Consider the following 14085-nt stretch of genomic DNA (forward strand, 5'->3'; position numbering starts at 1 on the left):
CTGGGGACGTATGTACAGCATGGTGACTCGTTAATAAGACTGTACTGTGTATTTCAAAGTTACTAAGAAAGTAAATCTGAAAAGTTCTAATTACAAGAAAAGGAAATTTTATAACTATGTATGGGTGATAGATGTTAACTAGCCTTACTGTGGTGATCATTTTGCAACATATACAAATATCAAATCATTATGTTGTACACTGAAACTAACGTAAGGTTATATGTCGATTATACCTCAATAAAAAAAGAGGTTTAAAGAGATGGTCCAGTGGCATAGTGGTTACATTCACACACTCCGCTTCAGCAGCCCAGGGTTCACAGGTTTGGATCCCGGCACGGACCTAGCACTGCCTGTCAAGCTGTGCTATGGCAGCGTCCCACATAAAATAGAGGAAGATTGGCAATAGATGTTAGCTCAGGGCCAAAAAGGTTTTAAATGCTAATTCTCCGTATCTGTACCCACCTCATGGCAGAAGCGTAACAAACAGTTCATGGATGGCAGTGTTGTGCAGAGCACACTTAGAACCACTCATCTAGGTCACAAACAGTTACATTCCCAGTCCTGGGCCCTCTTCTCACTTTACACACCCACAAGGATAGGACCTTGAAAACTTTCTTTACATCTGATGCATATAACACCTCTCCCACACTGAGCCAATTATGATCTGTTTCCCAGTAATAAAAACTGGAATTTAGAGAAGCTGGTTATTTCTGTGTTTTGCTTAAATTGAGGACAGTAAACTTGGAAGCTATGGGACAACCATGTTTGGCCACGTGAAAGCTGGTCTTCAGAGAGTCAAAATGGAAACATGCAAAGAGAAAAGAAAGGAATGAAGACCACATGGCTGAGTCTCAGCTGCCCTTGATTTCCCTGTAAGGAAGTCTGAAACCCTTTTATTAAAGTCTCTTTTTTTGCTTTAGCTCATTTAAGTGGGTTCCAGTTACTTGCAACCAAAGAACCTTAACTAAAACAGTCACATGCAGGTATCAGGAGAAATTTGCTCTGAATTAGCAAAGACGTCCCTAAGGAAGATGGCGTGCAAAGCACCTGCACCAGCCAGATGCAAGGCCAGGATAAAGGGCTGCCTGGCAGAGCCAGCAGAGTACCACAGGCATCAAGAACCTGGGTTCTGGTCCAGGCTCTGCTAGGACTGCTCAGTATGACTTGACCAATTAATCACTTCATTGTTCTGGTCCAGTTTCCTCATTTATCCAAGCTCAAGGTTTCCAACAAGATCAATAAGAGAATTATCAGGTCTAATGCTAATGGATCAGGCACTTTCTCAAAACAAAGTTGTACAAGTAAACTAAAGGATGTTTACTTGTATGTGATTAGAATTCTAACAACTGAAAATGGTAATCCTAACAAACCGTCCAAGCCAAGAATCCAAGGCATCCTCAAACCTCTGCTATCTAGGAAGAAACTGAGTCCGACCCCTTCTACCCTGTATGTGTCCCTCCCGTAACCACTGCCACCAAATTCTCCCCAGTCTTTGCCATCTCTTAGCTAGACTGTCCCGACAGCTTCCTACCCGACCTCCCTTTCTACAGTCCATCTTCCAAGCTCTTACCCCAGTGCACTTTTCAGCACATAAACTGGCCAAGTTACTCCCCTACAGGGGAAATAACTCCAGTGAGAGCTTTCAGCATCTTTCACATGCTCAATATCTACTCATTCTTTGACCTCAGCTCAGTGCCAATTCTGAGACCTAGGATGGCACTTCTATTCAGAGAGTGCTTCGTTGTTCTAAATATTCAGACACAAACTATACACAGGGTAACAGTTACTGTTGCACATGTGAACACAAAGTGCGACACTGTGGTAGCTGAGCTCTAAAGCCAGCCCATGAGCTAAGCCCCTCTTATCCATGCTCTTGTGCAAACCCATCCCACAGTGAACCTGAGCTGACTTGTGACTCACTTTAAGCAAGAGAACTGACAGATGTGACACTGTCAGTTCCCAACCGAAGCCTTAAGAAGGCTGCTTTGGCACTTCTGGTAGCCCTGGGCAGCTACTTAAGAAGTCCACCCACCCTGCTAGAGAAATCATGTGGAGATGTCACGCAGGGGGACAGAGGCCCTGAGACATTCTGAGACTTCGTGGAGAGAGAGGCCCAGCTGTCCCAATGTCCCAGCTAAGCACAGCCTTTCAGCCGTTCCCTCCAAGGTGCCAAGCAGCTGTTTTGCATGTGTCAGCCCCGATGGGGCCCCAGATGACTGCTGCCTCAGCCGACACCACGTGGAGCCATAGAACCCCAAGCTGAACCCAGGCAGTCCAAAGAATCGTGATGATAACATCAGATTGTTGTTTGAAGGCACTGAGTTTTGGGATGGTTTACTATGCAGGAACAGATGACAAACATCAATCTTTCCTACCTACTAGCTCCTTGAAAGCAGGGAGTGTGTTACGTACCTCTACAGCCCCCATACCTAAGCACAAGACCTGCCATGAAACCAGGCCTTACAAACAATTTTCAAATACATTAATCTCAAAGGTAAACAGATTATTTGAAAGAAACCACGTGGCTGACAAAATGTTTTAAAACCTTGTACTGAGTTGAATAGTGTCTCCCCAAAATTCATGTCCACCCAGAATGTGACCTTAAAATGAGGTCAGACTGGGTTAGAGTGGACCCTAAATCCAATAACCGTTGTCCTTATTAAAAGGCCACAGGAAGACAGAAGACACAAGAACTACGAGAAGCCAGGAAGAAGGCAAGGAAGGATTTTCCCCTAGAGCCTTCAGAGGGAGCACGGTCCTGCTGACACCCTGATTTCAGACTTCCAGCCTCCAGAACCGTGAGAGCATTGATTCCTACTGCTTTCAGTCACACAGTCTGTGGTAATTTGTTATATTAGTCACAGGAAACCAATACAAACCTGGAGCCCTTGAGTGGGCGAATCATAACAAGGGTCCCTGGGGGCTGATAAACAAGCTGAAAATCACTGATATGAATAATCTCATGTTCCTCTCAGCTAAAATTTAACTGTCTTATAGTAATTTAATTACAGATACTTACAGCTTATGCTCACAAAGCATTCCACAAATGATTCTTGCTCGTTCTCCCCAAAGAATTAGCAAACAGACTAATTTTTTTCAGGTTAAGACCAAATGTGTTAGTTTAATTGATTGGCCTGTGTGAATGGGATGGACAGGCAATTTGAATCTCAGCTCTTTGTATTCCTGTCGGCTGTTAAACCGAACTGCTGCCTCGAGGTCTTCTAAGCTATTACCTTGATCCTCCATAGCCCTCTTCCTCCTCTCAGCCCCCCAACACTGGTACCCGCTTTGCCTACTCTCTCCTCGCCTTTCTCTGGACGGCTCTGTGACCACCTGCCCGCCGACTGTCTCTGACCTGTGGCAAGATGACTTTCCTCAGCTGCTCCTGAGTGAAGTGCTCCACATAGGCCTCGAGGTGAGACAGCAGCACCATCCGCACGTGCTCCTCGTGTACCTCAAACAGCTGGAGCAGCACGGGGATCACCCGCGACTGGAACAGGGCTGGCGAGAGCAGGCAAGGGTTCTCTCCCTGTGCATGGTCTACCCCATCAGAGGTGGTTACAGAGGAGAAAAAGGTCGTCACTTCAGTGAAAGGAGCAGTAAGCACAATTCAGAACTGAGCCCAGAACTTCACACGCATTCTGAGTATTCTTCTAACTTCGTATGCCCAAAGGAAAGCTCTTTTCTTGACCCAAAATTACTCAAGGCATCTCAAGTGTAGTATTGTTTTTGAAACACTCGATCATACTTAAAATACCTCAAAGAAAGCTTATATTTTAATGGAATCCTGAATCAATAACTTTCTATACTAAATGTATAGAATGTTTTAATCAGTGAGGAATTTCATATACTAGATTAGATTGATACTGTTGTAATTTTTTCTGCAAAACCAAGAGGTGTCAAATGCTACAATGCGACTTGGGCTGCATGGCGCTCTCTTCCTAGTCATTGTGGTAGTGGTTCTCAAACACAGACATGCATCAGAATCATTTGGGGACCTTTAAAAAAAAACAACATATATATCTCTCTATCTCCATGCCCTCGCTCTGTCCCGAACTAGTGGATCAGGCACGCAGGCAAATTTTCAGAAAGCTCCCCAGGTGACTCAGAAGTACACCCTCATCTCAGGTCTCCTGAGGAACAGGATAGAAAAGCTATAAAGAAAACACTCATGGCTAAAGGGGATGACAAAGTAGAGATATAAGGAAATTCTATGTTGTAACATAGTTACCTGTAATGCTGCTTTGTTGAATTGAGATCTCTTAAAAAAAATTCTGAAAGCAGGAGTCTACCCAGCTCAAAATTCTATAGAATTATATTAATGCTAACACATCTAATCTGACGTGTGGTACCATCTATAGTGCTTATAAAGTCATAAAGTTTCAAAGAAATAACCTCATTTCACTGAGAAAAAAACTGAAGCTCAAGAATCAAAGCGCTCTCAGTGCTTTTCAATCTTCCCACTGAAAACAGAAAATAAAAGGCCTGCTCCCGGGAAGTCAGGAATGCATCTGCCTGCATTGCAAGTGCAGAAGTCCTTTGAAGATATATGCCTTGTCTTACAGCTTCATGTGTATTTCATATTCTAGTCCTGTGTGTGTGTGTGTGTGTGTGTGTGTGTTTGTAAACCTGACTCTCTGGGAAGACGGCCCATATTTATCCTGCGGGCTTTGGTACCCAGATATGAGCCAAAGTGATCATATCAGGGGCCAATAGTTGTTCTCCACTTTTGGAACCATACATTAACTACACCATGCAGTAATCTCATTCTGCTCAAACATGGACTAACAATCCCCAAACTCCTTAATTAACAATAATGCTTTGAAAAAAACTCACCTCTTTTGGGGCCAAGCAGATGAGGAAGAAAACTCTTCACAGCTACTGGCTCTGCAAACACCAACTGATTGAGCAGGAGAGGCACCAGCCGTGAAGCTATTAACTCCTCTGACAAGCAGCGGACCCTGTCCAGCAGAAATCTAGAGGCAAAGAAGGGGAGCCTGGGAAACTGGTCATGACACTGTTATCAATGTATTCGAGCAGTTTAGACACATCTGGCCTCTCTCCCACTTCCATCAAACTGATACATTCTGAAATGTAGCTAGGGAAGGTGGACAGGTCAGTCCCCAGGTACTTGAGAAAAATGCAGAAGGCGTGGGGCAAGGCCAGCTAGTCAGCACACAGACAATCTCCAATCCAAGCCAGAAACTATTTCAACAAATTGCCCCTTATTAATAGAAGAACTGTCCTCCCTTTTCCTTTAATAGGCCAGAGGCTTTCTAGTCAATAAAAGGTGCTTTCTTCATGGGGCTTTCTGGTGGCGCAGTGGTAAGGTTCGTGTGCTCCACTTCAGCAGCCTGGGATTCACCAGTTCGGATCCCGGGCATGGACCTACGCACCACTTATCAAGCCATACTGTGGCAGGGGTCCCACATATAAAAACAGAGGAAGATGGGCACAGACGTTAGCTTAGGGCCAATCTTCCTCAGCAAAACAAGGATTGGCGCCAGATGTTAGCTCAGGACTAATCTTCCTCAAAAAGAAAAAGTACTTTCTTCACATTTAAAAGATGTAGGATATGAGATTATCGAAAGTTTCCATAGTAAACAAAATACAGGCTTTTGTTACTAAACTTATTACAACAACATATGTAAAAACATTTTGTTAAGGCATATGTGGATATCAGATAGTAGTAGTAATAATATCCCACTATACAATCACCCTTGGCAGATAATCTTTATTAGGAAATAGGCCACATCATGCACCATCTCCTTCAAGCCCCTAGGCCCCTATCGACAAACAGGTTACATCCATACTCATTCCTACCTCCTTTGTAGGTACCAAGGATGAGGGCCTCCCCCATTTAAAGCCACCCCACCTAGCCACTGTCCCAACATCCCCTTCTCTTCCAGGACCATGACCGACAGTCTCCCCAACACAGCTGAGCTTCAAATGCTCCCTCCACTCTTCCACTAGCTCCATTCCCTCTGCCTATAAACATGCTCACATCTCTTCCATCCTTAAAAATGTCCTTCCCGGACTCCATTTTCTTCTTTAGCAATTCTAACTTCTCTCCTCCTTGAACTTTTCAGGTTTAACCCAATGTCTACTTTCTCACCTTCCATCACTTCTCAATTCCTGCGCTCTGACTCACGCTGCTGGACGAGCTGTCTAGACAAGCCCCCAGTGCTATCCTGAGTGCTAAGTGAGCAGGCATGTCTTGATTCCTCCAACCTTTCTCAAATTCTCTACGCCTTTGGGAATACCAGCCTTCCTGGCTCTCTCTGAATCTCCTCTAACCATTGCTTCTTTGTCTCATTCATCAGCCACTGCCTCTCCATGTGTCCCCTTACAAGGCTGGGAAGCCCAGGGTTACAATTTGGGCCCACTGTCCTTCTCATGCCCCCCACTTTCTCTGGGAAAATGTCACCATATCCAGGCTGAGGAACCTTAATATTTACCTGTAGCTCATCAGCGTACACTTCTCTGCTGAGTTTCAGACCCATGTGGCCCAACACCCATGCACATCTCTAGCTAAAGTTCCAGAGACACTTCACTAACACATTGAACACCAAATTCAGGATTTTCCTGCACAATAGGTCCTCTCCTCCAGCATTCTCTAATTCATTTGGTGATAATCACTAAGGCTTGCCAATTTTATCTTTTAAATCTTTCTTATCTCAGTGTCTTCTTTGGTGTTCCCACAATGCCTTTATGTGGGGCCTCACATCTACTGCCTTGACCTCTATGGTCTACTAACCGATCCAAGTCCAACAGGAGTTAAGCCTGTGCCCGCCTAGACAACAGAGTGGTCTGTCTACAGGGAGATGTACCCACTTCAAAGCCTGCTTTCAACCCTTCGATGGCTTCCATGCCTGAAGTCCACTGCTCACAGTGTCAGTACTCCTCACCACCACAGACAAGGTGCCCACCTCTCACCCATCCTTGTCTTGGAATTTGCCCTCCAACAGGACCCAGCTGCTTGTCATTCCCCACAAAGGACACACCATGTCCCAGCTTCGTGCATTCATTCATGTTGCCTAGAATGCCGCCTCTAACCACTCCTGCCCATCCTGTGTACTCAGGATGCCCAGCAAGCTCTATCACTGGTGAAGGATCATCAGTGTGTGTGCCTGTGTCCCTCAGCAGAACCATCTATCCCAGCGCCCAGCAGAACGCCTGCCACAGAGGAAGTGTTCAATAAACTCTGTGAAGAGACCAGCTGTCTGACCCACCCTCTCCAGAATACCCGACGTGATTACATGGACTCATCCAAGTTACTGAATTTTAAGGTGCTAACCTCCTGGACTTACTTGAAGAATTCAGTTTTTTCCTCTTCACTCTTCAATGTTAAACTTTTCAAGAAATTCACAACCTCTAGAAAATCATTCCTAAATGCCAAAAAGAAAAAAAGCATGCAGGGCAAGAGGTTAGAGAAGCCATGTTAAATATAACCACAGACTACACTACAATAATCTTCAGCAAAGAAGCATTCTCCTGTGCCATTTAAAGGATTCTACAATAACTAAGTAGCTTATGAAACAAATACTATGGAACAAGCCCAAAGGGAATCTAACATTTTAAGAATATCAAAGAGATCTGTGAAGAGGATACATGCTCACACACACTCACGCCAACTTAACTTTGTGGTTTTAACAATCATCATAATCATCCAAATTTTTTGCTGTAATAGGATGTGGTTAAATGAAATATCCTGGAGAAAGAAATGGTATTACCATTACAAAACAGTCGTTGATTCTCAAGTCTCCTTTGGTGAAGTAAAAACTATTAGAGAGGGTAGGGGAAAGGAATTTCTTGTACTAGTCACAGGAATCTTCTCATTGCTCCTGCTGTAAGCTGTGCGGTCGTTTTTTCAGCCAGGCAGGGGAGAGTGCGGAGTGGGCAGTCTCCTGCAGGCCCCACAGAGTCACGCAGGCTGCGGACAGCTCAGCTCCCAGGGAGCCCGCTCGCGTCCTGCCCTGCAGGAGGGCAGCCTGGGAAGGACCCTTCGGCAAGGAGCCCGCACCACCTTCCCCGGCAGCCCTTGTAAGCACAGCTAAGCATCTAGGGCTCCACAGTTTATATTTACACCTGTTTCCCTCCGGCTTAGCAGCAGAGAAAAAGCACAAACATCTTAACCAAGTCTAATCAAACTGGTTCAGCTGCCTCAGTTGGAGATGCTGGCCTGGCTCCTTCTGTCTCCGGCCGGCTTTTCTCCTCTGATGTAACAATCAGATTTTGTGAAGGGAACACTGGTGTGTGTTTTTGGCTTTCTTCTCCCCTCTCTGTTTAAAATACAATTCTTAATAAAGAACTCTTATCCCACACAGTGATGAAAGAATCTATTTACTGTAAAGGATGGTTATTCTTTGTAGAGACTTTATATCAAAGTAAATAAACTATTACTATGAATCGTACAAAGGACATGGAAATACCTTGGTTAAAAGACTCCTGTCTTTTAAGGGAAAGGTTTGAACAGTTTCTTTGAAATATAAATGACAAAACCCTGATACCTATGATGAAACCATCCCCTTGGCCCTGTTTAATAGTAACCCCCGAATTCAACCCAAGAGGCAACTCTTCCTCCCTCCAGGGGTAATATTAGTTCCCCCTTCACTCTGGTTTTTCTCAGGCTCTCCGACCGCAAACACAAAGATTTTTAGTTTGAAAACTGACGGAAGACTGATTTTACTAATAAAAGTCATGAATGTGGAATTAACCTTTGCAGAAGTTCTGCAGTCACGGAAATAAAAAAATGAAGGACACATAACCTTGAAAAGAGGTTCAAAAACATGTCTGAATGTAGCGACAGTGTTAAGAGTTATATTGTGCCCCTCCCTCTACATCGACGTCTCTGCTCTTCCATCACGTTACTGAACAAAGAAAACAATCTTCAGTCTGAGGAAAAATAGGCTCTTCTCCTCCCCCCTCAAAAAAATTCCACAATAACAAACTCATATCAATAATACAATGGCAGCAGAAAGGAGAGGCCACGTTTATTAAGTTTCTCAATTAACTTACAACTGTGAACCACTGGACAGCACTTAGCTTCTTGACAATCAGAAGCCTTAAGGAAACTGGCTATAATTTCTAGGCCCAAGCCTTCATGACAAAGATTTCTAAAACTCTAAAGATAGGAAGATGAGAGGCAACCCAATTTCTCCCTCTATTTTCTCATGTGGACATGACTCAATCTCCCCTAAAAATTAACAACCACAACACAAGAGAAACTGCATATGTGGTCTTCCAACACCCAGCACTGGAGCGCAATGTCTGAGAGAACAGGCCGGCAGTTGGGGGAGGCGGCCAGCGTGGCATCCTGGGTGCCCTCACCTGAAGAAGTCATGGGACAGGAGGGTGCAGAGCGCTGGCCGACACTTTGGAATGGGATTCAGCAAAGTTGAGTGCAAGGTCTGTTGGAAGCTGGAGAGAACATCCGCTGAAACTGAAATCCAGAGCGACAGTTAGTTTCCAGTGCCTTCTCCCTCTTTCCAGGACCGCTATAGCTGGAGACTGACGAGAGCAAAAACCAACCTGGAAAAGCCCAAACAAACAAAGCCCTGGCTGTTGCTAAACAGCTTCCTGCTGCCTCAGGCCAAACTCCGTGGCAGGTGTAGAAAACTGTCCTGCCAATGCATCCACTCCCCACGGCCCCCCTTCTGTGCCCTCTCATGTCCTGATGGTCAGTTTAACTCAACTCAGGCATAAAGGGAAGGTTTAATAAGCGGCAGGTTCAAGGGTCTTTTCAACCAGGGTTCCTCATCCACAGAACACAGAAAGTTATTTGAATGACTATATTTTCAATTTTCCCAAGAATGGTACATAGTTGCCACCATTCTAGACAGAGCGATGAGCAGTGAATCCATTACCCGTAAGGAAGCCTTAGGGTTCAATTCTCAAGTGTTTAGGCTGGGACTGTTTGGATCTGACAGCTAACTGGTGCTCATGACTTCAGGACGCTGTATAGCCTGGTAGAGGAAACTACATTAGAACCGCACAGACCTTCAGCATGGTGATACACAGGCCAGGAAGGGCCTAATGTGACAACGGACACTGGTACTTAATGGGCGGACAATTGAAGGCCGGGAGTGGTTGGAGGAGAGTGAAGCAGGCTGCCGAGCACGCCATTAGAGAACTCAGAAGAGAAAAAAGAAAATGTGTTCAGTAGCCTGGGCTTTAAGGGGCAACAAAAGAAAAAAGTAATTACTTCAAGAAGAAAAAATCAATAGGACTTTGAAAGAATAAAGATAAAGAAATGTTAAGCTTGATTTAGAAATTAACAAAAATTTTTGAATCTTATTCTCTTCTTCAGGTTATTACATATAAATCAGTAACAGCACTCATTTACTTATTGGCTGGCTCAATAATAGCGTCTTTAGACCATCAATATCAGTACCATTAATAAGGTGATAATGCACAGTACTGACAGCCAAAGTTCAAAGTGCTTCCTACTTAAAATTCTTTTAACTACGCAAAATAAAGAAACCCAAAGCTGCTTCCCTCCCTGCTGTTCAGATCTGCCCTAACAAGTGACGTGGTAAGCAGGAGGTTCCTTACTATGCTCGGACTGCGGGCCTCTGAATCCACACAGAACAGGCCGCGGGTGGTTTTCCTACTTATTCTGTGGATGCAGTAGTAACTCCAACTCACCCTGTTCACTTAAGATTGTGAGCAAACTTTCCACCAATGTCCCAAATGAATAGGCATCCCGGGCATGTCCATGTGACTCTGGCAGAGTTGTGAATTCTGGAGACTAAAAGCAGTAAAGGCCATTAAAACTAGAGGATCTGCCTTATTAGCCATTTCTAATTTTCTCTGAAGCACTTTCTCCCATTTTTGCATTTACTAAACTCAAAGCTAACTACATAGCACCACACACTAATTTACAGACTTTTAAAACTATCAGTGAGTAGAATTTATCAAAGATTTTAAGATATCAAACAAGGGCAAAAAGAAAAAAATGTCAGATATGATATATGTCTGTGGCTTTCAAAAATATTTTTGACTGCAACCCAGAGTGAAAAATTTGTTATTTACTATTATCAGTATACATACATATGTATAAATACATACATAATAGAAACAAAAGTTTCATGAAACAATACTTAGCCTTACTACCTAAGATGTTCAATGATATTTTCTTTCTTTTTTTTTTTAAAGTTTGAAAATGTTTTTTATTTTATTTATTTTTATTTTTTTTATTTTTCCTTTTTCTCCCCAGAGTCCCCTGGTACATAGTTGTGTATTTTTAGTTGTGGGTCCTTCTAGTTGTGGCACGTGGGATGCCACCTCAGCATGGCTTGATGAGCAGTGCCATGTCCGCGCCCAGGATCCAAACCAGCAAAACCCTGAGCTGCCGAAGCGGAGCGCGCAAACTTAACCACTCGGCCATGGGACCGGCCCCTCAATGATATTTTCTATTTTATTTTTTTTTTTTCTCAAAATGCTGGTCAGGACCCGCATTGATTTAAAACCCACAAATCATCAGTTTCAAAAACCCTAGTATATACACATAGTACTGATTTGGATAAACCTGATTTACTTCAAGTCTTAGGTCTTAAGTTTACAGTTGGGGTTGTATTTCCCGTAAAGCACATTACGTATGTCTTTGGGGATCGATGCTTACAGTGATTATAAGAACAAGTTTAGAGGGAGCAACTACTTTCAAATTTTTTGGTAAATATAATCTTTCTTTACCAGCACGATAATATTAATCATCGCTCTTCTACACATCTTGGAATCCTAACTGATGGCAGACAGGCAGATGAATGGCTTGGGTGAAGCACGGACAAGGTTAGGAGTGCTGCTTCTCCAAGCCTTACGGCTTCCAGCAAAGTACAAAGACTTGCCGTGAAATGGGTATGAAGCCGCAACCCTGTTCACACTGCGGTACCTCTATCTTTAAACAACATCAGGTGTCTATACCACCAAAAATGTAAGCTGAGTGTCAAGAGAAAGGCTCCCTGCCGTGGTGAGAGGATTAATCTCAGAAGCCTTTGAGCTCAGAGGAATTATGAGGCGTCTGTAACTTAGGAAAGAAAAGGGGGGCGGAGGAGAGTTGTTTAAGTTTCACAGTCAGCTCCACAAAGAAGCCTTCGTTACATCTGAAGTATATCGTCTTACCATCTCTTCAGGAGGGATGCACGCTGGGTCTCTCACTGACTGAATACTCCTCAGAAACTAGACAGGGAAAGAAATTAAGGGAAATAATTCATACATACGCTTGGTGAACCGAACTCTTAAACCAAGTTACAGAAGCAACGAGCAATGGAAACAGCAGCAATGAAACCTTCAAACCGATGCTACACATTAAATACGTAAATTTAAAACCTTCCTAATTAAAAAATGTAAATACAGTACCTGACATGGCACAAGACCTAGCAGAAAATAAATTTTAGTTCCCTTTCCTCTCCACTTTAGCTGGTTTAAGAGATACTCCCTGCTGTTTAGAGGCATCTCTGCATCTGATGCCCTTATATGGAAATCAGCAATACTTCTTCCTCATCCTGCATAGACATTAACAAACAAAAGGCTCTTCTACCGCAGAACACATCTATCATTAATCTTCTCACTGAATCAAGTCAATCTTACGGCTTGCTGCCACGTGAGATATAAAGGTTGAGGATCTTACAAGCCACAGAGACAAAACCAACATCCACAGGACAAGTACATTCATCCACTTATTCAAAGGTTATTTTTCAAGAGCTTACATGTCCCAAACACCATTTAGGGCACTAGGAATACAAAACGAATGCAATGAATCCCCTGCCCCCAGCCAGGTACTCAAAACCTAACATGCAAACTACGGATTTCAGTAACACAGACTGAGTGCCACAGAAGCAGAGAAAGCCTGGGGGAGGGCTTCGCAAAGGGGAGACTTAGCTAGACCTTAGACTTCCGCTTCATCTGCCATTAGATATAAAGATAAACGTAAGAGGCTAGCACACCCTCAAGAAGCTCAAGCATGGGTAAAGAAGATAGACACATAAAGACAACTCAACGTTAAATGTTAAGTGGTATAATTAAGTACAGGGCACTACAGGGGTAGAGAGGAGGGGCATTTAATTAAAAATTTGACCAAACCACTTTACCTCTCTCAGCCTCAGGCTCCTCGGCTACAAAATGAGGAGAAAGAATAAATGATCCCTAGTGCCCTTCTGAAGACTAAAATCCTACAATTCTATGAATGCGAGCATCAACAAAAAAGTCAGGTCCCCAAATCTAAGAGCACCCTAACACGGAAGGACAGTCCCTAGGTGAGAACCACACACAGAGCGCTACCACATTCAGAAGGCAAAGGGGGCCCACACCGGGCGTACCTCTGGCGTGGCCTGAGGGACTGCACATACTGTCTCCATCCCTCCCAGCTTCCAGTGCCCATCTTCGCTCACAAACACAGACGACAAGCAGACATTGTTGTGTGTCAGGTGGCCCTGGAAAAAAAGAACAGCAAGAAGAATGCCAACCCAGTTTCTGAAGTAGAAGTTTTAAAAAACTAAATACTAATCACCAAAAAAAAGATCATGGCAAGTCTTCCCACTTTTGGCATAATAAATGGAATTGTGACTTTAAGGAATAACAAAGGAGCCTGCTTAAGGATTACGAGGTTAGAAAAAAGGAACAATACAACGGAAGGGCTTTTGCTCTCTCCAGCTGCCGCGCGAGGCAGGGGAATAGCAACATTAAAGCCACTGCACATCCGCATGTCCATGGGAGGCAGGGCACACAAGTGTCCTTATAAATAGGTGTACAGGTCTTCGTAAACTACAGTTTGCTTCCAATGCCTTCAGAGAGAAAGTGTGGTTTTGCTCCCACAGGTTACTACTGTCTTCATTTTCTCCTCTAAATTCTTTCTCACCTACATTCTATCACAAACCCAGATCCACTTCACCTGAAATCTTGTCAGTAGGCATTAAAAAAATTCTGCCTGAAGAAGAGGAAAATAGAATGATAAAGACCACCAGAAATATCCTAAAGAGCAAAAAAGAGCCAAATTTAAAACTACAGAAAACAGAAAGGTCAAGAGGGAAGAAGAAAATGAGAACATAGTTGAGGTATATGTATTTTTTCCAAACCAGAGAGCATTCC

The 14085-nt window shown here is 43.6% G+C and overlaps 1 protein-coding gene across 7 annotated transcripts in view; it reads right to left on the reverse strand.

Annotated features, from left to right (window-relative positions):
* The window catches only part of SCYL3 (SCY1 like pseudokinase 3), a 40026-nt gene that overhangs the window by 9411 nt on the left and 16530 nt on the right, over positions 1–14085 (reverse strand). For 4 of the 7 annotated variants that reach the window (XM_023640524.2, XM_023640526.2, XM_023640525.2 and 1 more), the window contains exons 4-10: positions 13317–13430; positions 12121–12177; positions 10648–10750; positions 9331–9442; positions 7311–7388; positions 4837–4976; positions 3356–3540 (exon numbers count right to left, since the gene is read on the reverse strand). In XM_023640524.2, the coding sequence (XP_023496292.1) occupies positions 3356–3540; positions 4837–4976; positions 7311–7388; positions 9331–9442; positions 10648–10750; positions 12121–12177; positions 13317–13430 (789 nt within the window). The remainder of the gene's footprint in view (positions 1–3355; positions 3541–4836; positions 4977–7310; positions 7389–9330; positions 9443–10647; positions 10751–12120; positions 12178–13316; positions 13431–14085) is intronic. The other 3 variants (XM_005609646.4, XM_070266645.1, XM_070266646.1) reach the window with 1 other exon arrangement.

This window comes from Equus caballus, chromosome 5, assembly GCF_041296265.1.
Source record: "Equus caballus isolate H_3958 breed thoroughbred chromosome 5, TB-T2T, whole genome shotgun sequence".
NCBI classification, from domain to species: Eukaryota; Metazoa; Chordata; class Mammalia; order Perissodactyla; family Equidae; genus Equus; species Equus caballus.